The sequence below is a fragment of the Crassostrea angulata genome, chromosome 10 (assembly GCF_025612915.1).
Source record: "Crassostrea angulata isolate pt1a10 chromosome 10, ASM2561291v2, whole genome shotgun sequence".
Taxonomy (NCBI): domain Eukaryota; kingdom Metazoa; phylum Mollusca; class Bivalvia; order Ostreida; family Ostreidae; genus Magallana; species Magallana angulata.
In genome coordinates, this window is record NC_069120.1 from 15,653,539 (window position 1) to 15,681,346 (window position 27,808).

The 27,808-nt window shown below is 33.0% G+C and overlaps 2 protein-coding genes across 3 annotated transcripts; one reads left to right on the forward strand and one right to left on the reverse strand.

The window, feature by feature from the left end:
- Positions 1-234: 234 nt before the first annotated feature.
- LOC128165398 (RAB7A-interacting MON1-CCZ1 complex subunit 1-like) lies at positions 235-6,614 on the reverse strand. The gene is made up of 6 exons (XM_052829906.1): positions 6,485-6,614; positions 6,012-6,203; positions 5,176-5,237; positions 4,594-4,728; positions 2,879-2,987; positions 235-1,572 (listed from the first exon to the last, which is right to left on the reverse strand). Exons 1-6 carry the CDS (start codon positions 6,549-6,551, stop codon positions 1,334-1,336), a joined length of 804 nt encoding a protein of 267 aa, XP_052685866.1. The 5' UTR covers positions 6,552-6,614; the 3' UTR covers positions 235-1,333.
- On the forward strand, positions 4,648-27,808 carry LOC128165396 (TBC1 domain family member 2B-like). 2 transcript variants are annotated; one of them, XM_052829902.1, is made up of 19 exons: positions 4,648-4,780; positions 8,824-8,950; positions 13,367-13,616; positions 13,800-14,017; positions 14,340-14,467; positions 14,749-14,880; positions 15,102-15,318; positions 15,667-15,773; positions 15,864-15,949; positions 16,034-16,133; positions 16,424-16,550; positions 16,736-16,881; positions 18,206-18,314; positions 18,757-18,888; positions 20,915-21,052; positions 21,678-21,854; positions 24,545-24,679; positions 25,185-25,262; positions 25,742-27,807. In XM_052829902.1, exons 2-19 carry the CDS (start codon positions 8,870-8,872, stop codon positions 25,841-25,843), a joined length of 2,463 nt encoding a protein of 820 aa, XP_052685862.1. In that variant the 5' UTR covers positions 4,648-4,780; positions 8,824-8,869; the 3' UTR covers positions 25,844-27,807. The 2 variants fall into 2 exon arrangements, with proteins under 2 accessions (XP_052685862.1, XP_052685861.1); XM_052829901.1 differs by lacking the exon at positions 4,648-4,780 and adding an exon at positions 6,744-7,360 and having other exon boundaries at positions 25,742-27,808.

Here is a 27,808-nt window from a genome sequence, read left to right on the forward strand (position 1 = left end):
TAAAACTGTCAAGTTTAATTTATGTAAATATATATCCAAGCTGAGAGAAGTTCACCCTTGTATGGTGAAAAAAAAATAATATGCAGAAAATAAAAACTTATCATGTTGAGAATTCTCAAAGGCAATTTGCTTATGATAATCATCAGTGACCTAGAAGATCTCAATATTAAAAAATTGAAAAATATTAAATTTTTTCTAAATATACCATTTATAAGGACCAGATTTAAAAGTGAACAAAAGCCATTAGAATTTTATTTTATAACTGAACACAAGTATCAATGTTTACAACATATCTTTCACATTCGAGAATCAAAAGAAAATAATATATATGTCGAATTATAAAATCATTTCACCTGGTTGTGTAACGATACAAGATAGAAATGAGAACCTTCCAACCACAACAGTCTACACAATATATTAAGTAATTGCCTACTCTCTTCACAAAGCAAACAGCTCAGACAGTTGAGTATTTATTGCTACTTCAGACTGCAAATGCTTTATACTGAAGCAGGTATATACACAAAAGCATCCAGTGCATTTAAATATCTTCACAAGAAACCTCTTTACCATTAAAACAAAATTATCTATGGCAAAATCTCAGAGCCAAAAAATGCTTTCATAAAAAAAAATATTTGCAAGCATATTTTCTCAATTGTTTGATGTCAAAGTACTGAATGCATTAACAATATGTGTATTTCCCCTCTCCAGTTTGAATTTAATTAATACAATAATTTTATATACAGGTACATCTAATGATATTTATCTAAAAAATATATATATGCACACACTTTTGTACATAAAGATATAAATGTGCATTGAATCTAGTAGATTGAACATTAAGTAAAAAAAAAAGCTTAAACATTGTTTAGTTTTCTCCACAATTATCTGTAGATAGAGTAAACTGATTTTGATCAACTACAAATTTGGAAATAGAGGATATTAAAACAAGGGTTACTCTTCTATGTAATATAATGTAAGCCCTTAAATCTATAAAAATACAAACCCAACCCTTAAACTCATAGCATAATGGGCCCCAACTCATGCATAAACATGTAAGTAACACGATTACTTAAATCTTTATAATCTGTTAGTATTTTTAAAACATGAAACCCAACTTAGTATTATTCAGTACAACTTCATAATCTATTCTGATCATCAAGCCAATGAATTTCCTTAAAACATAAAACAGGTAATTGTATTTCAAGTTTATCAAAGCTTATCATTTACATTTTTGATAAGATATCAATCAAAGATTTAATATCTTAGTGCATGTACTAGTTTAAAGAGTCTTTCATATCTGGTCCGATTACATGTGCACTGTAGATGATCTATATTAAGAAGCCCCCTTTTGTAGGTAATCCAGTAGTTGCTCAGCTCTCTCTGTAGACCATCCTTGTACAGATAATGGCCCTTTAACTGCTTTTAAATAGTCTTGCAAATATTTGATGCCAATTCTTTTCTCGTCCACAGCTGGTGTGGGATTAATCTTGTGGTTGTGTTTAAGCTGTGCATACCAGTAACACAGCTCACCTGTGTACATCATGGCCAATAAATGTGTGTCACTGTATATACCTAGAAGTAAAAATACATATGTGTGCAGCTTTAGAGAAGTACTGGTATATGAACTGAAGTGGAGAACTTAATAAAAATATAAACCTTCCTAACAATAAAATTCCATTAAAAATTATTACTGGCCATAAAGATATTCAGGATAAATTGCATGTATACAATTTTAAACCCTAGACAAACACTTGATAAACAAATATTTGTCCTCCGATCAAATGAAATATATCACTCTGTAAATGTCATCTCAAAACCAGACAGTTAAAACATATTTCCATCTTGAAAAGAAAAGTTATAACAGTCATGTCCTTGATCCATCCATCAATCATATTTGATATTAAGTTTTCCACTAACACAGGACTAGCAAACCAAATGTTTGAAGATCTATGAAACAGAACTTCAAAGCTGTAAGATACATACTTGCATGAAAAACTTGAGAAAATAACCAACAGAGCACTATAGAAACAAAGGATTTCTTCAAGGAAACCAAAAATAAATTTGTCTTCTTAATCTATATCCATGTTTTTCCCATGCATTCCATTCCTCCAATATTTTCTTAATACATGTACATACCCTTCCTATGATGATTTCTCCATAATTACCCCCTGTCTCATGTTATCTCCATTAGACCTCTTCTTTTCTCCTTACCTACCCTCTCTCCAATACATATATTTTCTCCAAACATACCCTCTCTCCAATGTTTTCTCCAAACACACCCTCTCTCCCATGTTTTCTCCAAAACATACATTCTCTTCCATGCTTCCTCCTAACATACCCTCTCTCAAATGTTTTAATGTTTTCTCCAAGCATTCCCTCTCTTCCACATTTTCTACATACATATTCTTTCTCATGTTTCCTTCGTACATACTCTCTCTTCCATTTCTTCTCCAAACATACTCTCTCTCAAATGTTTTCTTCAAACATACCATTACTTATGTTTTCTCCAAACATACCCTTTCTAAAATGTTTCTCCAAACATACCCTCTCTTCAATGTTTTCTCCATACAAACCCTTTCTACAGTGTTTCTCCAAACATCCAAACATACTCTCTCTTGCATGTGTTCTCCAAACATACCCTGGGGAGGGCCCCCCCCCCCCCTCCCGGTTCTGACGCATATGCTACATACTCTCTCTCTCTCTCATGTTTTCTATTTACATACCCTTTCTCTAATGTTTTCTTTAAACATACCATCTCTTCCATGGTTTTTCTCCAAACATACCCTCTCTCTCCAATGTTTTCTCCAGCCTTTCCCTCTTTCCTATGTTTTCTCCATACATTTCCCCTCTCCCATGTTATCTACATGTACATACTTACCCAATCTTAGAAGTGTTTCCACATCTCTCTCTTTGCTGTCCTGCTCAACTTCTAGAGGACTTCTTACCATCAACATCTTCTGAAGAAGGTCAATGCCACATTCTATTTGCTGCAATAAAATTTGATAAAAACTATTTTTGTCACTCTGCTATCATAATTAGTCTTATCAACAAATTATCTATACCTTAATCCTATATGTGAGTAATGACTGCTATGAATTAAAGGTAATTCAGTCAAACCCTGTTTTACAAATGATCTCATATTAGTTTTGTCCATGGTTTTTTTTTTTTACAGCATGGATTGCTCAGCGCAATGCCAACTTTTTTCATAGAATTTCAATTTTCACAAATATTTCCCTGTGACATCATTATATAGCATGTACTTATCTCACAGACCTAATTAATCCTTGCAATGCCTGTAAATACATGTACTGCTTTCTCATGTTTCTACTTTTGAAAATCATCGTGAAATGGAAAAAGAAATTTATGTTGTTATATTTCAAAGAATGTCTACAGTGAAACTTTCTTTGAAAAATCCTTATCATTAATGTTTGAAAAATAACTCTTTAAATACCAATATGATATATCAACCGGCTGAAAGATTAAATTAGTTTTGATGAAATGAATTTTTAGGAGAAATTGTGGTCTTTTTGTTTCTGATAATCAAAAATAAAACATCTTATAATATAATAATTATTTGTAAATGTGTGTCCTTTCTTCTTATCTCAGTGTATTTCAGTTTATCTTGCATCTTAGATTCATCAAATGATACTAGTGTCAAACTACATTGGCGATTGCTCTGAATCCCCCCCCCCCCCCCCCCCCCCCCCCCCCCCCCCAACCAGGAACAAACAAACTCTTAGAGAAAATAATTTAACGGCGCCTGTAATATTCATATATATTATCACTGAAAGAGTTTTTGGTTCATATGAAGGGGAAATAGATTTATTACACAGCCTATTTTCAGTTACTCTTTAACATAAATTGAAGTGTTCTTAGCCTTGTGTCCAAGTTATCTCTCTTTGTTTTGCAGAATCAAGAAAATAAATGACAATGCTCATTTGAGAAATTAGACATCCACAATCTTGGTACACAGAAAGTGTGTTGTTCTTCTGCTGATATAAAGAGGTCATTTTTCACAGTTTCCCTTAAATTCTGTACATTATCAAATATATTCAATAAACATGTAACATTCAAGGATTAAGGAATCATTCTTTGAGAATTATGAGGTGATAATTTTGGTCGGGCGTGATTAAATCCAATAAAGGCCGAAGGATTTTATGATAAATTTGACCACGCTCTGACCGAAATTATCACCTCATAATATTCAAACAATGATTCTTTATTTCTCACATTTCTATAATTTCCAGCAATTGTACGATAAAGTATTTTAATATAAATAATCAAACGCCACTTAAGCCCCAATTATACATTATTTCAATTTATTGGACTGTACTGAGTATAGTATAATATCGATACGTAGTGTCATCACAGGCAAAAACCTTAAAAAAATGAAAATGTTAACTATCAAATGCCTGGTCCTACTGTTTGTGTAAATGCATGAATAGATGAATAGATGGGCATGAATAGATACATGTATTAACACATGTTGATACTGGTATTACATTATCTTCCTTAAAAAATACTGGTATATGGTATTAAAAAACAGATATACCACAACATGTGATTGAGCTCTATTTCATGATAAAGCATCACCTCAGCATGGCACTGTGGATCTTCCTTAATCCTGTCCTTATCTTCTTCCTGAATAGTGGCACAGTACATGTACATCAGGGCCCCTTTCCTCCAGGCCATGCACTCCACAATCTCTGGGCCCAGCACATCAACCATCTATCAAATCAATCAATATTGGATTTATCACAAGGAAGTCAGGCTAAAAAGGGTAAATTTTTTATTATTTCAGTAAGATATAAGAAGCTAGGATACAGCAGTGTACAGGTTTTCCTCTATCGGTATCTTCCTGTTAAACTTAGTTATTACTAGATTATATCATGATTTAATATGTGTTTGTCATGGGTTATTTAACTCGCTAAAAGATATGTTACAACTAAATAATAATAGTTTATATTCAAAGTACAGGCTGGTATATCATTCATTTTGATGTCTGGAAGATTTCACTTGTTTTAAAAAGGTTCAAAGTACAAAATTTAAATGGTTTTGTCTTTTATAAAAGATGTTTGATGCTAGAGAGAGAGAGAGAGAAAGAGAGAGAGAGAGAAAGAGAGAGAGTGTGTGTGTGTGTGAATATTTTAATTTTTGTGGAAAAGGCTGCTGTACCTCTACATTTTCTTTCTCTGGGTTGAGTCTCTTTACTACAGCTTGTATACCATCAATGTCATCTGCAATTGTAGAAAAAAAAATTTCTTATAAGTTCTGAAGGAAAACACTAGCTGCAGGTCTGTAGCTCCCGATCTGGAAAAATTCGGATAAACGACCTGGGAGCTACAGTTCCTCCGAAAGTTAAAAACTGTAATTAACGGCACACAAAAAATTGCACTAGTTTTGTACTGATTAATCTTATTTCCGGACACATTCCGTACAAATATTAAAATTAAAATTAAAAAATTTTTTAAAAATTTCCAACATTGCCTCTAATATTCTTTCAAACACCATCACCAGCCTGTAAAGTGAAGTGGTGCAATTTGTTTACATGTAAATATGGCGACTCTCGATCTTGACATGAATTTAACATACTTCATTATCCGAGGTTGGTGAGCTTGTTTCGAAGAAAGTATGAGGCAAGTAAAGAGACAATATCTTTTATCAATTTGATTCAATTCAACATTTCTTTCATAGATATTGTTAAAAGAAATATTGTGACCATTCAGAGTAGTAAATTGCATGAAGAATTTAATGGTACTAATTTTTTCCACAGAACCTTTGTGTAAATAAGGTTAATCAGTTCAAAACTTGCGCAATTTTTGTGGGCTGTAAATTAAAGTTTTATACTCTAAGAGGCACTGTATCTCCAAGGTCGTCCATCCAAATTTTTTCTGATTGGGAGCTTCAGACATGCAGCTAGAAAAGCATGGACCGACTGATAAACCTTTTCACCAAATGCAAAATCTTTATACAGCTGTACTATCTTTATGACTCTTCAACCAAAATCTTACTGAAGATGGACAGAATTCTTTGCTTCCAGCTGTCCCTGGGGAAGTTCTCATCTACCAACAAACCCTCATCAATGAAGGTGTAGTCCAGCACTGCTTTAGCATACTCTTGACAGGCTTCTATAGGAGTGGGCTCTTTAGTGGAGAGGTACTTCTTACAAGTCTGTACTACACTCTCCAACAAAGGCCTCTTCTCTGCAAAACAATGGATCTTTTATTTATTCATTATGATACACTGCAAAGAAAACACCCACCAAATTATATATTTACATCTACCGAGTATTATTCCTTTTAGTTCTTACAGAATCTTATTGCAATTCATAGCTCTGTAGAAACTGACAGGACTGACGCACTGTTTATCAATTGGTCGAAACCTACAGCGACCTAATAAAATCAAGCACCAAATATAAATGACATATACATGTCTCTGTGAGAAGATTCTTGAATGAAGGAACTGCTATGTGTATTTTGATTACCTTTGGGTGTTTTCTTCTCTACTTCTTTGGCTTCTTTTAGTAGCTCTGTAAATTCGTCGTTCAACATGTTTTTGTAAACATTGTCTTTTGAATAACGATCCCGATCTAAATATAAATCATCGTTAGATGTTATGTCATTCATTTGTTTTACTTTGTTATTCATTCATTTGTAATCATTATAATTCTGTCTTTATTTCTGTGTTTCATTATTATGCAATTCTTTCTCTGAAATTTAAAAAAAAAATTAATTAGCGTCGGGATCAAGAAATTGAATATACAGTCAGACACTTGATATTTTATTTCCCTTTCTGTATTTTCAAGAGATGAAATATTATTCCCCGGTTTGTCATAGGCATTTTTGTAATTCACACGTTTGTGGTATGTATTTCCGTAAAGAATTTTGTGCTTAGAATACCTAACTTTTCTTTTAACCATGGATGAAGAAGAGGGCGGGGACAAAATGAAAGTAGGAGTACAAGGTACTTCAGCCGATATTGGCGATAACAATATAAACACTGATTGTGACGATCCCATGAGCACAGGTGACATATCAGTCCAAATGGAACATGTAGAAACCTTGAATTCGAAAATCGACGACAATCAACAAACTGATGGATCCGGGGTTACCAAAAAAACCAGTGCTGCACTTCCTCATTCCAAAGACAGTAAACTCTGTGGGTGGCTTCATATAACGACCAACAAAGGCCCTCTGAAAATCAATCGACTGAGGTGGTTTGCTTACAGTGACACAAATAGTAGACTGTATTTTTATAGAAATCCCCATGACTTTCTACCTCTCGGTGAAATAGACATTTCTCATGCGACTTTTTATTTTGATCCCAGTAAAACTGATAAACCTGGAGGATTTGAAATCAGGTCAGTATAAAAGAAATAAAGTGAAAATGAAACCAAATGATGTGGAAATAAATTGCATGATTTTGTTATCTTGAATCTGAATCCAAGAACATGATTGATTAAATTTAAATCTAACTATATCTACACCAATTAATATATATTCATATGTTGATAGCAACATTTTATATTTCATACAGCATAATATTAGCCAATTATAATTATGTTAGAATTGTTATCTTGGCCAATTCAAATAATGTATATTATTACTAAAATTTTTCTCTCTTAGTCCTTCAATTATTTAACATTTCATATTGATATGTTCATTAATTAATAAGTGTGGTTGTTGAATGAACCATATCATCAGAATAAATGTGGTTGTGTTAGGTACTGTAAATTCCTAATTAAACGTGAGTAATTTATATCCACGTGAAATTGCGAGAATCACCCATCGCAGATTTTAAAATCTCTTCTATATTTTCTTAATGTTGGGAACTATATATGGGAAATATGGATAAATGTTCCGCGTTCGCTATTTTATATTGTCGCGATTTGATACAAAACAGCGGGATGGCGGAATTAAGTACTAGCTCTCTTAAAATAAGGAATTTACAGTATATGGCATTCCTTCAAGCTTCTAGGTCAATCGGTAGAGTGCTTGATTTGTATGCCAGAAGACCCTGTGGTTCAAACCCCAGCAGAGACAATTTTTAAATCGATTTTCCAAAGAAAAAATCCTGTTATTGAAAGATGGCAGGCGTGCGAGCGGGATGCTGCCAAAAGAGTATACCCTTATTGTACTCCTCCTACAGTTTTCAAGATACAAAGTTGTTAAAATTGTTTTGCTGATCAATTGTACATATATCAGAGATGTGCATATTCCATGAATTTTGATTTTTGATAATCTATGAAAAAATACCAGCTGTTCAACTATGTTAATTTTTTCGAATAGTATTGCTTATATGGGCCAGTACCCATATTGTATGGATATTTCCTTTTACAGGTTTTAAGTTAGGAAGTTGTTGTTTTGCAGATGAATTGTACATATATCAGAGATGTGTATATTACTTGGATTTTGATAATTCATGGGGAGAAAATACCAGCTGTTGAACTTAGTTATTTTTTGGCAAAATATTAAATATAGCTAGAGTACCCCATTTCTCAGAACATGTCGTGTTTGTCAATTCAAGGTTGACAAATGACAAATGTTCACATAAAAGAAAACCTGGTTTGCTGCTACATTGACAGCTTTTCTCTTGTTGTTTCTGTTACATAATTAGAATTCTTTTTTTTTGGATAAATTAATTGCATGATTGACAGAAATCAATGTATGACCTGAGGAAAAGGTAAATTCAAGAATTAGGTGTTAAATATTCATTGGCCATACATCATCAACCATGCTGTTTAACTTTAAACAAGAAATATTAGAGTTACATTAAAGCACCTAAAGTTTTTAACCTTTTTAATCTCATGTAATGTTTTTTTAGATCAGAGAACAAAGACTACTATTTGGAGGCGCCTGATCGCGCTGTGATGATGTTTTGGCTGCAGGAACTACAGAAAAGGAGAAGAAGTCATGCCACCCAGAGGAACTCTGATTTTCTTCCATACAAAGTATGGATTGATATTTATAAACTGTACTATAGCTCTTTAGTTTTAGTTTAAACAATATTTTATTGATAATTTACAATAGCAGGTACATGTATTTGGCATAAAGTACAATAAGATTGGGAAACAAGCCAAAAGGCTTATACAAATCCCTCTCTTAGATAAGAAAAAATATGAGAGGTGCAAATTACATGTATGTATGATTAAATAAAGAATATGAGAGCTTATATAAAAGAGGAGATAAAGACATCCAATATATGTATCAATCAAGACTAGACATTTTGACATATGCATGAGTTTGAGAGTTGGAATTACAAGTGCATTTATTTTTAAACTAGTGAGCTAATCGACCCACGAACGTATAACTTCATGTTATACTATAAGGAAAACAATACAATTATGTTCATAACAATTTGAAGTAAAACACCAAAGGAAATACATGTATGAAATACATCCCTGTATAAATATATCCTAGATGCGTTTTCATATTTAGAGAATATAATTAAGTAAAAAAAAGTGTCGAGGTTACACTAGGTACCCTGAAATCGTTTACTGTCGATGATAAATTTTTGGACCATATAAAAAATGTATTTATTATCATTATCGCTAAGATTGGGAGACCCAAAGAGTAATATGTTTACATTTGTTGGATCTCGAAGTTTGTTAATTGTTTCACTACGTATTACATTATAATTTGGGCAATATAAAAGATAGTGGTCATTACTTTCAATTGAACCACATGTGCATAAGGGGGAGGGGCAGAGGTTTCTGCGGAACATATAAAGTTTCAGGGCGCTGCACTCTAATCTTAACTGGGAATGTAGAATTTGTCCTTTTCTGGATCCAAAATTATAATAATCGGGAATGTTTATGTTGCTACGATTTAAATATTTTTTGAAATTGTTTAAAGAAGGGTTGTTTTGTATTTCATTAGGTAGTGTATTCCAGAGCCTTATTGTACTTGGAAAGAATGACTCATAATATAGCTTTGTTCGTGCGAAAATTTCCCGTATGGAATTATTACTTCTGGTATTATGTGTTCCATCTTTAGAAGTTTGTATTTCTAAAATATTAGAAAGGTATTCTGGAGTTTTGCAATGGAACATTTTAAAGAACTGAACGAGTCGATGGTTTTCCCTACGCTTTGAAAGTAACACCCAGCCTGTTTCTCTGTATAAAAATGCAATGGACGCCATTCTATTACCCCCCGTCACTATTCGTGCCGCTTCTAACTGAATATTTTCTATTTTTCGACTAAGATATTCCGGTAAATTATCCCATATTATATCTGCGTATTCTAAGGCTGGTCTAATAAAAGAGAAGTATATTTTTTGTAAGCAGTTTCTATCTAGTAAAAATTTAACTTTGCGCATTTGTCCCAATCTTGCATAAGCCTTGGATATCATTTCGTCTATATGTTGGTTCCACGATAAGTTACTACTAAAAATTACACCAAGGTGTTTATGCGATTCAACTTCTTTGAGGTGGACATCATCAAATATGAGTGAGGGATGAAAAGGCTTCTTAATTTTATTGGAAATGGTCATGCATTCAGTTTTGGAAGGGTTGAAGGATACAAGCCATTTTTTAGACCAGTCGTTAATTTTCTCAAGATCAGAGTTAAGTAGAGCTGCAGAGCTGAACGGGTTTTCAACTGTTATGTAAATTGACGTATCATCAGCAAACAGTTTAATATTACAATCGATATTGACCACTAGGTCGTTTATGTAGATAAGAAAAAGGAGTGGACCTAAAATACTTCCTTGCGGAACACCAGCTTGCACGTTTTTCAGGTATGATTTGGTACCGTTAATAACGACACATTGTTTTCTATTGTGAAGGTAACTATGGAACCATTTTAATAAATTGCCACGTATTCCCAAATTACTAAGTTTATGTAGGAGACCTTTATGCCATACCTTGTCGAACGCTTTGCTTATATCAAAAAACACTACCCTTATCTCTTTGCCTTGATCAATAGCTCGATAAAAGTCACTAGATATACTAAGCAGTTGATTGACAGTAGAATCATTAGGACGGAAGCCGGATTGAGATGGAGTTAATATGTTATTGGAGTGGAGAAAATTGTATAGGTATTTAAAAATACATCTTTCCATACACTTCCCAAGAACACTAAGCAGGGATATTGGTCTATAGTTGCTCACTGTGTTTGCTGAGCCTTTCTTGTATACAGGAGTTACATTTGCGATTTTCCATTGATTAGGAACAGTAGAACTTTGCAGAGAAAGATTGAATAGTTTAGTTAGAGGATAAGCAAGTTCTGATGAAGCTTGTTTGAGGAGCATAGGATTTAAATTATCAGGACCAGTAGCTTTATTAGTATTTAGGATTTGCAAGTTGTCTTTTACATCTTGAACAGAAATAATAATATTGTCTAGGTTACAATACGGGTCATTATTATCGTAGTTTACGGGTAAATCGATATTGTCATCATCTACTTGCGATTGTTGACAGAAGTAGTCATTGAATATATTTGCTTTCTCAAAGTTTTCGTTCACAAGTGTGCTGTTATCATTTAATTTAATTGGGGGATAAGTAGATTTATTACATTTTTTTAAATTTGTAACTTTTTTCAACAATGACCACCATTCCTTTTGTGATAAATTGTTTGATTTTAGTTGATTAGCTAGTTTTAAGTAGTACGTTTGCTTTGCATTCCTTACTTTATTTACGCATTCATTTCTTGCCTTTCGATAATTAGCCCAGTCCACTGAGGATTGGGATTTTTTAGCCTTCGAGTGCAGACGTTTGCGTTGCCTTATAGCTCGGCGGACCGCATTATGCATCCAAGGGGGATCATTAGGTCGAGAAGTGATGACCTTGTTTGGTATATTTTTGGTGGCAGTGTCTAATATTATATTTGTAATTTCGTTACAAGCTTGATTGATTTCATTATAGATTTGCATATCTAGATTTTGTTTACGTAGGCAAATTTTATAATCATAAAAGTTGGTTTCCGAAAATGACCAAATTTTTCTAGTGAAAGTTCGAGCGTATAATTTGGGCAATTTTAGGACGCAGTAGATGGGACAGTGGTAGCGTGTGTTACTTGGAAGTATGTTGTCGCCCACCCCAGAAAAATCGATGTTTTCTATAGTGTTTACTATTAACAAATCTAGTAATGTTTCAGAGTTTTCCGTAAAATGCGTAGCGTCTGTGATAAGTTGTGTCATTCCTAGATCTTTAATGATATCATTGATTTTGGAAGTTCTTAAATTGTTAAGGTTGTCATTGAAATCCCCTGTAATAATAATATTTGATATGTTTGTATCTTTAGCCTTCTCCATAGAATACGCTATTAAGTTCCATTTTTCTGTTTCAGAATTAGGAGGGCGGTAGAACTATAGCTCTTTAGCATATACATGTATATGAAATCAGATATTTAACATTACAACTAAAATTCTTTCATCTGGGGGTCTTGTAAAAATTACCTTTCCATTGGAAAGTGAAACACTTCCTTGCAGCCTATTTCAATGCATGAATTTTGATGAGATTCATACATGACCGTTTGTGGATAGAAAATCAATTGACATATCTCATCATAGTGTATTGGGGATTGTTTATCTATTACATGTTTAATATGAATTATTATGATTAAATCTTTTAGAAGCAATATTTCCTGATACATTTCAACACAGTCTGATTAAAACCACCCTCCTTCTCCTAGGATCATCATTGTAGGAAAGGGGGGGGGGGTGGTTTATTCAGACTGATCAATGATCATGATATGGACAGTACTGCAGTGCAAAATTTCTTGTGATATTGTCACAGTATACATGTACTGGTAAATGTCTAAATTTTATTTTATTGAGGATCTAGGATTATCTACCTCATAATGAATTAAATTAAGGCAAACTTAATGTGATGAAATATTTCAGTACAAATTATATGATTATATTACTTATGATGAAAGTCTGTATGATCATTTTATTGTCATTACGTGATATATTAAAGATATTTATATACATTACATATGAACTTAAATAAGATTCAGAGTTAAAAATTCCTAGTCCACTAAAAATAAATTTCTTACGTCTGTTACATTAAGCTTCCTCTTCATTGGCCTTTCTAAAGTATCATTGTCAAAATGTTTGGTTTATCATATAATAAAGACAATTAGACCATTATGTGTTGATATTAACAATTTTACGTACAACAAGTCCTTCCTACTTCATTATAATCACATGTAACATCAATTAAATCATGGATTGTGTCTTCATATTATGGTTTAATAAAGAAAAGTTTTGTATTTTATTAGGCTTATTTTCTATTCGCTTTGAAATAAATTATTCAAACAGGACTGGCCTCAAAGCATATGCTTTTATTCAGATATTGGCTCTATACATATTCACCTATCAGGTTTATACATGCAATACTAATAGAAATTTGATTTTATTGCAGTCACAGAGACCAAGTTCTATTGGAGGATTATCACAAGCCAAATCCAGAGCAGGAGCCCCTGATCAATGTGAGCCAAAGAAAGACAATTCAGAAATCCCCGATATTCCTACCTCAGAAAATATGGGGGTCAGGCGAGCTTCACTGGATGAATGGAGGTCATCGTCAGGGAAACCCTCTTTGTTGACACAATCAAGTCTCAAGTCGGACATTCAAGATGTCATGAGCAACATCAAGAAACAATCAAATCAAGGTTAAACAAATATTGCAAACAACGTGTGTTAAAAATTGAACTTTTTTTTTTTAAGAATGTGAAGATTTTGTTCAATGTGCATCATGCATCCTGTTGCAGATAAAATAAATTACAGATCTTTGCAATCATCAATACAATTTAATGCTTGGGGCCTTGTTTTTAAAACTTAATTTTCTTGAACAGGTAGAAGGTCAGTTATTTCCTCTTCACCTTCACCTTCAGCAGAGGATTGGACATTATTAGACCAACCCTCCAGACAAAGGTCATCTGGTGACCTTTCACCCCCAATTAGGTCGGGGAAAATAGTCACAGCATTTAACAAATTGAAAGTAGGTGTTCGACGTTCCAAACAGATTGATGAACCAGTGTGTCAACCAGGAGTTTGCTTTAAGTGTAAACAGGTAAAAGTTAAAAGTTATTTCATTGGTAGCAAATTTTTTAGTGCATTTATAATGATTTTATTGGAAAAAACAGTCACAAATATATTACCATAAAGAACGACACACTTTTCTTTATGAATGACATAGATGGCTTTGTTTTAGCATATCTAACATTGGTACATACTTGTATGAACTTTTATCAGGTGCAAGAATGTTAAGTTATCATTAGAGGATGCCACATATTAAATATAATGGAGAAAATCATTGAACAGCAACTATTTTCTTTCAAGATAACCATACAGGTATGTAGAAGACATATGCAGGTGTTTAATTGTTGTTACAGCTTCAGAATGAGGTTTGCGTCCTACAAGAGGAACAGTCCAGCACAGAAGATGAACTGCTGGCCCACAGGGAAATAATCCGACTGCATCAAAAAGAAGTAGATTATCTAAGAAGAGAACTCCAAACCAGGTACAATAGTAGCTAAGGTAGCAGGTAGAGGCGATGATGATGATGATGATGATGATGATGATGATGATGATGATGATGATGATGATGATGATGATGATGATGATGATAATGATGGTTTATGTGGTAGTGATAATGGGGATAATGTTGAATAAAGTATTGATGATGATGATGATGATGATGATGATGATGATGATGATGATGATGATGATGATGATGATGATGATGATGATGATGATTTCAGTGCACTTATTTCTGTTCACTTTTGAATGTGTATGGTGAAGGTTTGCTGAGACTGAGCAGTCTGAAGATGGACTTCATCAAATGCTGAAAGAGAGAGATAAGCACATTGTGGAACTGGAATATTGCTTAACTTCAGCTAATGAAGAAAAAGCACATGCTTTTCAGAAACAGAGGTTTGTTCTGGACTACAACATAATGCAAAATCTGTCATAAATAACAGTAACAGATAATAAATTATGTTTTGACTTTAGTTGATAAGATATATGTCTTACGAGTTGTAAAAATTTCTGATAACTTTACAAAGCTTTAGTGGAAAATTTGGGTTTACAACTCAATTTTAACCACTGAACAACACTTCTGCAACTCTTATAAGTATTGAGTGCTTGATTAACAGAATGTTGGAAGAAGAGGTCAAGTCACTAAAGGATCAGGTGACCATGCTCCAACATATGCTGCAGGCCAAAGATGAGGTCATTGTGAAGCTGACCAATGACATGTATGAGCTGGAGAAGAATAACAACGACCCCCACTCCTCCCCCAAACCCTCCAGCCCCACCATCAGGAAATCTGTCGTGTTTGACACCGACACAAGGGAGCTAGAAAAACTTAGGGTAATTCAATTTAAATTGTTAATTCAGTTTAAAAAATAAGGTAAATCCTTAATGTTCCAGTATTTGTTGTGACAGGTGTTTCATGTCAGTGTGAAGAGAATTATTTATGTAAGTTTAGGCGTGTTCAGCAGAGCGGCTGTTTTCAATGCTTACTAAAAGTTTCAAATCAAATTTTGGAGAGCAGTTGTGAGCACCCTCTCTGCTGAACATGCCTCTAATTAACACTAGATGACAGAAAAATAAATAGTAAAATCAATTTTTTTTATTGACAATGTAATTCTTCTTCATCCTTATAGATTCTCATTTACCATTTGCTAGTTTTAACATTAATTTGTAATTTATTGTCAGGATATGTGCAGTGCATATGAACTTCAGCACAAATTTTTAACCAAGGAAATTCTTGAGCTGAATGAATTGAGACAAAGAGACAATGAACAACACAAGCATCTCTCAATGTAAGGACATGCTAAGTGTTATTTGTTGCATGAATCAGCAAAGTCAGCCATATCTGTACGCTAATTTGATAATCTTGTGGTAATTTCCAGGGAGAATGCAAAACTAGAAGCCAAGTATCTGCAGACCAAAAGTAAATACCTCTATCTACTTCAAGAGATGAAACAGCCTGTCAGAGGTATGTATTGAAAGATTAAATTCTAAATGTTAAATTGTAATTAAAGAACATATATGTTTGCATTAAGGCATTTTTATTGTTTAGATGGAGAGAGTAGTTCACAGACCATCATCTCCCAGCTGTTGACAGATGCCATTCAATCAGATGATGACTTGGATGAACACGAACATTTCTTAACATCAAGGTTGGAGAAATTTTTCTATGTACAGTAAAACACAATTTAAATTGGGCAACCAGGGAATTGTGATTTTGATTCTTTATTAACGCAATTTGTTGTATCCAATAAGTTACAAATTCTTAGATTAAAGGAAAGAAATGGAATTCTCTTTTAAGTGTGAATTTGTTTTAAGTCTGATTGCAATAACCATGTTTTACTGTATTTTTATTAATTCACTGTTGTAAACTATTTGTTGGATTTGCAGAATTATGCTGAGGGTATTTATAACTATTCTGTATACATGTATAATGTTGTAGTGGACAAGAATATGATATATATGGTTTTGTGAAGAAGTATGACTTTGAGAGTGGAGAATTTGACCCAGTGACACTGGAAGCTCAGAAATTAGAAAGAAAGTCAACAGAAATGAGCGATAAAGCCAAGGTAAATTTAAAACAGTACCAGGCTTTAAATGCACTGGACATCACAGACTAAAACTCTTGTAGTTTAGAGGAACAAGCCTAGAGTGCAAAAATTGTATTATTTTAATTTGAACTAAACAGATACATTGGTTTACCACTTTCTAGCCGTTGACCATGTTTAATAAAAAGTTACTTGTTATGTGATAGAGACAGGATGAGGAATTGTCCCACCAAGTAAAGTGGGAGAATTACATGATGGCCCAGGCAGGGAAACCTTTGGTGCGCTCACAGGAACTCAAAGCCATGATCCGATCAGGGGTCCCACATGAGTACAAAGAGGTTGTTTGGAAAGAGTAAGTCCATGCATCTACAAACTTTGGAATAGGAAACTATAGCAAAATTAGGATAAAATCATTCTTATATCTATTAAATCTCTCAAGTCAATAATTAATTGGCTTGCAGAGGTGTATTTTTATTGTTATATATTTTACATTAGGCTATTAGTTTTTTTCAAAATTAAACGACACTGATTTTCAACAATCTGGAATAAAAGTAAAATTTGGTGTATGGATTCAGGTGAATGAATTTAGCCAAACTATCATATTCACTAGAAAAAGCAGAATAAATATAACAAGATTTGAACAAGTTTGAAAAGATGGAATTTTTGGGATTGGTTCTCAGTCTTTTTTAGTTTAAGGTGGAGTAGGGGGTTGGTATTGTCCCAATTTCTGATCTTAAAAAAACAAACAATAAAAATGTAATAATTTAACCTTTAGAAAATTTTATTTCACTTTTCGGTCCAGGAAATTTTTTTTAGAACAGATGTATGATTATATATTAACAAATTACACAGGATGTTCCGTATACAAAGTGTTTAATATGATATGAATTGAAATTAATTGGCAGTTTATAATTCGCCCTTCAATTCTTGAATGTTTATACTTAAAGCTGACAAAATGTCATCAAAATGAGGAAGCTACGTATTATTATGCACAAAATTTCTCATTCTCCCCCTCTGATTTATGAAAGGTACATTTTATGAAATATGTTTTTGTTACCAGTACATTTTATGAAATATGTTACTCGAATGACACCTCTTCATCTTAAGTACTGGCCGGAAGTCATTTTAAAAAGACACCGGAGAGCCTAGCTTCAATTTGATTCAATCAGATCTTTGATCTTGGTCCACTCCAACATATTCAATGTCACTATGCGATAAGTGGCTTCCTGAAAATCTGAGTTGGTTGATCTTGAAAAACAACTAGGAAAGAAAAATATATTACAATAAAAAAAGACCTTTGCATTACCAGAAGTGAATTTTTTGAAGTGGGTCAAATGTAGCGACAATGAATTTGTCGAAGCAGATCAGAGATCTTATTTTAGTCAGATTTGCCTATCTCTAGCCTATACATTATCATTTATTTTGAAGTTCTCTGTAGCATTTGTATAATCATACATGTATTCCAATACAAAAATGGGTTTCAAGTGACAGTAATTTTGTTTTCACTAATTAAATCAAATTATATAGTAAGCCTCTTTTTATGGAGAATATTCTATCTTTAGATCCAGGGAGCTAGAAACTATATAAATGTTTTTGTTTACAACTGAGTGCTAGGTTTTAAAAGCATACATTGCATAACCTGCTACTGATTGAAATGTCTGTGTCATTTATTAAAGGTGTTCAAATTTTCACATTGGAGCTGACCGGGACAAACTGGGACCACATTACTATAAACAACTAGTGTCCAAATCCAATTCCTCTTCACATGATCCTTCGTCAAAACAAGTAATGATTTTACATATTTGATTGACACTTATTGGCGATATGTAGTGCCTGATGTTCAATCATTATCTTTCCTTATATTCCATATTCAGTCTAACATCACAGATGTAGCTTTTTACTTCCTGTTATAACTGTTAACACTTCCTTATTCCTTCCTGTTTCCCACTTGACCCCTTCCTTCCTGTCTATGATCCCCAATCTAACAGGCCAAAAGGCTCGTAAGCTACATAGCTAGCCTGTATCAGTGTATAAGATATTACACAAGCAATGATATAAAAGCAAATAATTGATAAACATCCCAAATGATAATGAATAACTCATTGATACAGCTCCTCTATTTTGAAATGCTGTTAAACTTTTTGCATGTAATTTTACATGAAACATCTTTTAAATTTGTACATTTCAAAATGAAATTGTTATATGTATGGTATTTGTGTTGCATCAGATTGAGCTGGATCTGTTACGTACACTCCCCAACAATCGACACTACGCCACAGTCGACTCCCCGGGAATTTGCAAGTTGAGGAACGTTCTGTTGGCATACAGCTGGCACAACCCTTCCATAGGATATTGTCAGGTAGGTGTGGCCTTGATACTGGATACTCTGGTCAAAGTCTTAAGACAGCTATTCTGATTATTTGTCTTAGTCCTCCTTTACTTGTTTGCCAAATTCAGTAGTTACATGCAATATGTCCCTCATCCCATTTCAACTCAATTTGACAAAAATACACAAGGTTTGATAAATGAGTCCATAGTGTTTCAGTTTATCTGTTTTACTTCTCTAGATAACTTCTGAAGCATGTGTATAGTCTTGTCTTAATAGTACATGTAGTAAGTTTTATTTTCATGGACATTCTTTATCAATTGGTGGGGTTTTATGCTTGGAAATACAAATATACATAAGAAGGTGATTTCAGGTCTCAGTAGGGAATGTTTCCAATTTATGGTAAGGATATTACTTAACTTACCATAGTCCATTCTCTAGTTTAATGCTTGATTCAACTGCATTGTATATCCAGGTTGTGTTATGGGAACAGCTAAATCTTGGTGTCTCTTTTGTGTAATCTACCAGAATCTGTTTTTCTACATACATGTATCTCTCTACATCAGTAACAGTAGAAAATTACTTTCATATACCGGTACATGTTTACTTCATGAACTTCATATATAAATTATTACATGTATTAATTAGGTTTGTATAAGTTTTGTGACTGATTGTCTATCGAAATATATGCTGGATTGTTTAAGTTCATAGAAGGCGAGGCGAATTTGACATATAAACCTAATAAATGTTTTGTTTTGTCAAGGACCAAAAGGTTTTGTATGAAAATACATGTAAATTCAAGAAAGAAATAAAATCAAAATGATGTAACTACCATATGATAGATTGATGTTTCTATCTGTAATTGTTACTTGTCGACCCTATCCTGTCACATTTTCATGCACTATGTAATTTATGCAATGTAAATGATTGATCACATTTCATGATGTGGAGATTTCTTGTGGACCTGGGAAAAAGACTCTACAGTGCCTCTGTACCCACCGAATTTTGGTTGATAGATGGTTATCACATGACACAAAATAAAATGACCTTTTGTTTTGCAGATTGCTGATTAAGAGATTATTAAGATATAAGTTTATCTAGAATGGTATTTTACATAATATGTATATTATAAAAACAGTGTATTTTGAGGAGTTGCACGGGTACAGTTAAAATGATATATAAGATATTCTTTGAATTCACTTTACATTTCTGTAGTTAGCTGTATTTTGTAGATCTCTTTCTACTCAAAAAAATTCTTATGTATCCCAACATTAATATTGTAGTGAGAATCTATAGATATATATATATACAGCATAAACCTCCTCTTGTTATTAAAGGAATAAGAAATCATTCTTTGAGTATTATGAGGTGATTATTTTGGAGAGGGCATGATCCAATCCAAGAAAGCCTGAAGGGCTTTATTATAGATTTGATAACACATACCCAACCAAAATTATGACCTCATAATTAATATTCAAAGAATGATTCCTTATTACTTATATGTATAAAATTTTTCAGCAACTGTACGATGAAATATTTGAATATAAATAAGCAAACCCTGCTTGCACCCCAGTAATACATCATTTGAATTTATTGGACTGTATCAGGATTGTCTTTAAGACCCGGGAGGCGGGGAATTTCCCCGCCTAAAGTGACGTAATTACCCGGCTATTATTGCATTTCAAACTCAATCTAGCTATAAGGTAGACCTCCAGATCCCCTTCTACTTTTTTATTTGTCCCTTCTACTTCAATTTTTAGAGACAACCCTGGACTGTATAGAACAAAAATGACATGTAGTGTTATCACACAAAGACAGTGAAAAATGTAAATATATTGGATTTGAATCCATGCTAGGGAATGTATCTAAAAAGATGTAAAAAAAAAAAATTAAATAATACCTTTCCAAAAATATCTTCTTTCTAAATGTAAATAAAACCCATATAAAAAAAAATAACGAAAGCCACAAGAATAACATTTATAAAATTTGCGATTTCATTAATATTACAGACACAATTAACAGATAAAATATTGAAAGAAATGACCTGGTTTATTGACAGGGCATGAACCGTATAGCCGCCATCATCCTGCTGTTTCTGAGTGAGGAGGAGGCGTTCTGGTGTCTGGTGGCCATCATCGACTATATCATGCCTGCAGACTACTACAGCAAGACCATGCTGGCAGCGCAGGCTGATCAGGTCAAAACCGATGGCTCAACATCTTAAATTGAACAAATCAGAAGTGTCTTTCACGTTGTCTCCTTTTTTCATGCAGCTTTGGTGAATAAATATTTAAGCACAGAAAATTTTTTTTCAAGGGGGTCCAAGGGATAATCGTGTTTCCTGGGGGGGGTTCAGAGGTTAGTTTTCAGTAATTTGACTATGAGATGATAAGTTGGAATTTTCCAAAAAGACCAAAGATCCAAAGATCCAGTCATTGTTTACTAGTATTTGCATCATTCCGTTTTATTTTTGCCCCTTTGCCCTCGTTGTCAGCGGCGAATTATATGACTGGGCATACACCAATGTGTCATATATCATTTCTCTTTAAATACAACTGTGTCTGGGTGAATTCAGGGGCAAAATTGTTTGCAAGTGTAGAAGAGCGAAAATTACACGGGGCGAAAAAAACCCTTTATTCAGAAGAAATATACACATTTTCCAACATAGAAGCTTTAAAAAATATTATGCGAACAAATAATTACCTGATGTAAGTGTTACAACTTCAAAATAAGAAAATATATACCACACTTATTATTAAATTTTTTGTATACTAAAATGTTTGTTGCCTAAAGAAGGCATGTGGCTTTTTTAACTTTTACAGCGGGTTTTGAAAGACCTGATCCAGGAGAAACTCCCGCGGGTGGCCTCTCATCTTGAGCAGTATTCAGTTGACCTTTCCTTGTTCACATTTAACTGGTTCCTGACTGTTTTTGTTGACAACATTCCAATAGAGACATTCCTTAGGATCTGGGATGCATTTCTTTTTGAGGGAAGCAAGGTAAAATCAAGAAACATAAATTAGGATCATGTAGGTTCTAGCTAGGGGAAAAAAATCTTTAGGAAAATTTTAAAACAAATTTTTAAAAAGTTTTAAACTATTTTTTAAAATTCTTCTTTTTCATACCCAATGCAAGGAGTTGGTGTGATTTCATCTGTTCATCAGTACTGTTTTGCCACTTTGAAAGTTTGGCCAAAATTAAAGATACTAAAGAAAGATTGTCAGTGCAACTTGTAAAAAGCCATTTGACAGATTTTCAAAAAAACTTTGTAGTTATGAAGGAAAATTTGCCTATTCTCAGAAAATCCGGTCTCAATAATTTTTGGTAGAAGTTATGCTCTACCTTTTGAAAGCAGAAGTTTAGCAAAAAATCACTCAATATAATATTATTGATGTAAATTGTCAGCCCAACAGTTAAATAGAATTTTATTAAACTTTTTATCTACATGTATAAAGGACATTTCTTGTATATTTGCATATACATATCTCATAAATTTCAAAAATTTATGATAGAGATCTTCGTCTTCCCTTAAATGGGCATGGTCACAATTTTGGTCAAAGGACTATATATGGTATGGGCCTAAAATGGCCCCCTAAAAGGAATATAATTATTTTACTGTAATTCTTTGTTTTCTTTGTACAGATATATATGTGATTTTTAAACTTAATGTTCATTTTGATTCAAGTGCCCACAATTTAGAAGTACGGCATTGTAAAGACAACCTTTTCCCGCCATTTCTGCATTTTAGCATAAAAAAGCTTGTTTTCAAGCAGTTTTTCTTTCAGGAAACATACAGCGCATGCTTGAGCCAACAAAATATTTTAATCAGAGATGTGTCTAGTCAAGTCTAATAAGTGACAAAAAATTTGTCCTGGTTCAAGCATGCGCTCTATATTTCCCATTCGTAAAAAGATAAGAAAAATGTCAATTTTCGACTAATTTTGATTGAATTATAGAAATAGCGTCACTTCTGACGTCATATACTGCAAGTGAGTGCAAATAAATCAAACAAATATGTAAAAAATATATTTTATATCAACTCTTCTAAAACATAATATAACATTTTATCTTACCCGAAACACTTTAAAAAATGGTGAATTATGGGGGCCAAATTTAACTCTTATCATATATAGTTCTTTTATTTTTCTGTTTTTAATGTTCACAGTGCTTCAGTAAGGCATTTCTAATAGTAAACCAAAATTTGAGTGTCATTCGTTGACTTATAAGTGAGATACAGAGTTCACAATTCTTTTTAATGTAAACAAAGCTCAAGTCATTTTTTGTTAACATTTTAAATTTTCCAGGTTTAGACCTAAAATGAATGCAACAAATGCTAGGAACTGTTAATTTATGTTCATAACTATAATCAGCAGATAGAAAAATCAGATTGAAAAAACTTTTTCCAGTATTTTGAACCAATGTAAACAAAAACATGGCAAGAGTCTTGTTTAAAAAATGTGACAGTCAGACTTGTTGAAATACCGATACCAGATAACTCAACTGGTAGAGCGCCTGACTTAGAGATTCAGGGGGCCCGGGTTCAAACCCTGGCCCGGTCCATCGTTATTTCTCCCATCCAGTTACATTTGGTGCCATGACCAACCCCTGGAACTGACAGCTAGGTGAATTCAGACTGTCAGAGGCTGGATTGATCTCCGAGGTCGAAGATCCTTTAAGGGGGAGGAATGTGACGTCAGACCTGTTTGAATACTGGCGCCAGGTAGCTCAGTAGAGCACCTGACTAGAGATTCAGGGGGCGGTACATGTTTGCATGATGAAAGTTTTGTGTCTTATTTACAGAATACATCAATTATTCTACCTTACATTGTATGTGGAAATCTCAACTCTCCAGATTCATTGCTTTTCATACAAGAGAGATAACTCTCATTTGGATAAATGTTTATGAATCCTTTTTGAAGTTAAAAAGCAATTGCAATGTGTGTCCTACAGTTTATGTTACTGGTATATGTTTAGCACATTGCAACTAGAATCATCATCAGTAAATAATCTAAAATTAATTATTATGTACATGTATTGTAGAGTACTTTGCATATGCTCATTTTGGTCTGTATCTTAATACATCCCATCTTTGCTAGCCAAGGGTCTCGGTCCACTCAGTGCTTCCCATAAACCCTTGGCAGAGTGGAGTGAACCGAAAACCCTTGGCTAGGGAAGATGAATCTATCCAAAAGCACATACATAGGTCTGATAGGAATATTTTATATATACTGTAATAGCTAGAAAGGAGGAATATATATTGAAAACATATGGCTGGACCGGAGATCGAACCCGGGACCCCTGCAACTCTAGTCAGGAGCTCTACCACTGAGCTATCCAGGCCGATATCCACGATCCATATAGCCCCAACTACTACATTCTTCCCTCCTTAAATGATCTTCGCCCTCGAAGATCACCCCAGGTTCTTCCCCTGGCAGGAGTTAACCTGTCAGTTCCAGGGGCAGGTCACAGCACCAAATGTAATAGGAAAGGAGGAATATATATTGAAAACATATGGCTGGACCGGGAATCGAACCCAGGACCCCTGCAACTCTAGTCAGGAGCTCTACCACTGAACTATCCAGGCCGATATCCACGGTCCATATAGCCCCAACTACTACAATACAAAAGATATCACGGTACATATTTGCCTTTTTCAATATCCAGGTCTTTTTTTTTATGTGCTTTATAGGTGCTGTTTAGATTTGCTGTGGCATTCTTTAAATATGTAGAAGAGGATATAATGAGAAAGAAAAACACATTAGAACTGAATCACTTTATGAGGATCATGGGGGAGAAAATTACAGATGTGCAGCGAGTAGCCCAAGTGAGCAAACATTCTACATAAGTCATAACTTATACATCCTCAGTAATCTAGAGTCCTGAGTTAAGCGATTGCTTAATTCCTCTGTTTTCTATCAAATGGTATGAATATAAAAACACAATTATCTGATATATAAAAACGTGATTTTAAAATCAACGAGGACTTCCTCTCAGGATTTTACCTGGATTCCTCGCATTTGATTAGGAATCCAATGAAATTACAAACTGAATCCAATGAAATATACTGATATATGTACCATTCTAAAGGCAATAATTAACTCTTATGATTTGGTTAAAATGAGTATTAGGTAATTTTTTGCAGATACTTGTACATTTTACAATATTACTATTTTGTTTAAATTCACTTATGAGAAAGAATGTAAGAAGAGGAATGTTGGTTGCTGTAGAGTGTAGAAGTTTAATTACTCCTGTAAATTTTATTTAATAAAAATTTTAATATTGTTGGTTCAATGTAGAAAATTTTAAAAAATTTCATGATTTGTTTACAGATTGCATTCCACACAGTGAATCCATTCCCAATGAGAGGCATTGCCAGTAAACGACAGTTCTATCTACTTCAGGTCAAGGTCAGTTGAGTTACTTGGATAATTTTAAAGTGAAAATCCAGTCTTGTACTGAATGGAAGAAAAGTTTGGATTCTATTAAGTTCATGTGTGAACCTGTATAAGGGTAATTGATATTACCTATTAGTAATACCTCTACAACATATACTTATAATATATGTACCCGGTAGATCTAGTATTATTACTAATTAGGTTTGTTACTGATTGTTTATGGAAATAAATCAGGTTGACAGATCAATCTCATAGACAGTGAGGCAAATCTGATACATCTACATGTATCAGATTGGTCAACCCAATAAATCTACAAAGTCCTGAAACAAAAGTTGAAATGCAATGTAAAATTAATATTAAAATTTACTAATATATGTAATATTAACGTTGGTTTTATTCAGGTATTAAATTATACGTATACTTTGCTTTCCCATGACATTATATCCAACATCTTAATGGGCATTTCTCATAATTTTTTTTTTTTATTGCAGGGAGAACTTGCAGAACTAGATAAAATTCGGAAAGATTTATATTCCAAACATTCACTGACCAAAACTCATGAAGACTTCAGTGATGATGATCTGCTAGATTAAAGCAGTGGCTTATAGGTGAACAGTAAAACTCAGTTATAGTGAAGTTCTAGGGACCTGTGGATTTACTTGGTTATGTATCAGCAATTCATTTTTTGCATTTAATGAATTAAAAAATATGACTGTATACAATATTAACAAATGGTTTCAATCTTGTGATCACTGAATAACTAGTTGAAGTACATGCCTGTATAAAATTCAAACCCTACCTTGGAGAACTGAAGTTTTTTGAATAGTAAATAAATGACAGTACAAGTTAAAAATATTAACAAAATCTGTATGAATTATATATGTCAAATTAATGTCAGGTTATTATATTTAGGTTTTATTGGAACTGTCAAAAATTTGCTATAAATGGTGATATTTTCATTGTTTATGGCTCCGAATGAAAAGATATTTGGAAATTCTTGCTGTATCCTGGAATTCGCTATATCAGTGTTCCTTTTATATGAGTTGTACTGTATGTTGATATCCATGCTGTTCAGTCCTCTGATTATGATTTTAAAAGACAGATTTTTATGCGCCCTTGGATCTCTATATTCTGTCATATTGCCATTCCTCAGAGAAGATTTCCCTCCAATGATGCATCAACTTTGTATATGGTTTAAACTCTTGCATCATAAATACCCAGAGTAACTTACTGATATACATACAACTAAAGAATATAAAGCTAGAAAGAGCTGGTTTGACTATCTTATAATTTTCGGACTAGTTTTGAAATATGGTTTTGTTGCATATCCTATATATTATACATGTGCCAAAGTCTCAATCTTTTCTATGTCTTGAATGCAACATCCATTCCAAGAGTCATCAACTCTGATCAATTGAAAAATTATTTTATACAGTTTTATTTTATACATATTACATTTCAAATTTATTATCATCCCCCCCCCCCCCCACCAAAAAAAAAAACACACAAAAAAACAACAAAAAAATCTAAAGACAACATGTGAAAAAGAAATATTTTTTCACATTTGATCATACATGTATACTGATTTTGGTTGTTTTTGTTGTATAAAATATTGTACATGTATTGTCAATATATCAGCTATCTAGTCATTAAGATCAGAACATGTATTCTATGTTGAAATTAAAACATGTATTCTATGTTGAAGTTAAAACATGCAAGTTTTTCTACAATATTTAGATTTTTAAAAATTTGGTGCTTTACTGATATACATCTATGCATTTCAAGATATCAATGGTATTGTGCAATATTTTTGGTTTTTACAAACCATATTCCGAAGAAATAAGTGCTATAAAGTTCAATGTAACATTGTACAGTAAGTTATTATTTCATTGAATGTCTTGATTTTCATTAATTGTTAAAAAATATGTTCTCATTAAATCCCAGTATACATAACAAAAAGGGTACGGCAAGGTGTTGCTACTTAAATGAATTTTTCTAAAATTATTTGCTTGTTTAATAGCAAATACATGTATTTATTTTAGATATAAAAGTACTTATATTGTAGGATGGTTTAAAAATCATGTAAATGTGAGTTTAAAGAGCCTCCATTGAACAAAGCTTTAAAGTTGACACCTCTATGAAAATATTTTGATTTTACATGATAGTTAGAAATAAGTGAGGGGAGAATATGATTTATATCACAACTATCAACTTATTGTTTTATTCAACATGGCAGTTGAACAGCATTGACACTAAATGGTTGAAATCAAATTATGTAGGAATTAATCATATGTATAATTATACTCTATTAATATTATAAAGTTTTATATGTTGACAAATTTTAGAATCTATGCAACACATGCAATGTACAAATGACTTTGTATAGTTTATTTGTTGTTTATGAATTTATTTATCATGTTTATACACCTTTATACTCATGTTAGTGGAATGCCTCATGATTCATTTTGATATCTTAAAATAAAAGATAATTATGTAATATGAAATTTCTGTTATCTGATAAGCTGCAGTGCTAAAAGAAATAATGATTAAAGATTGGA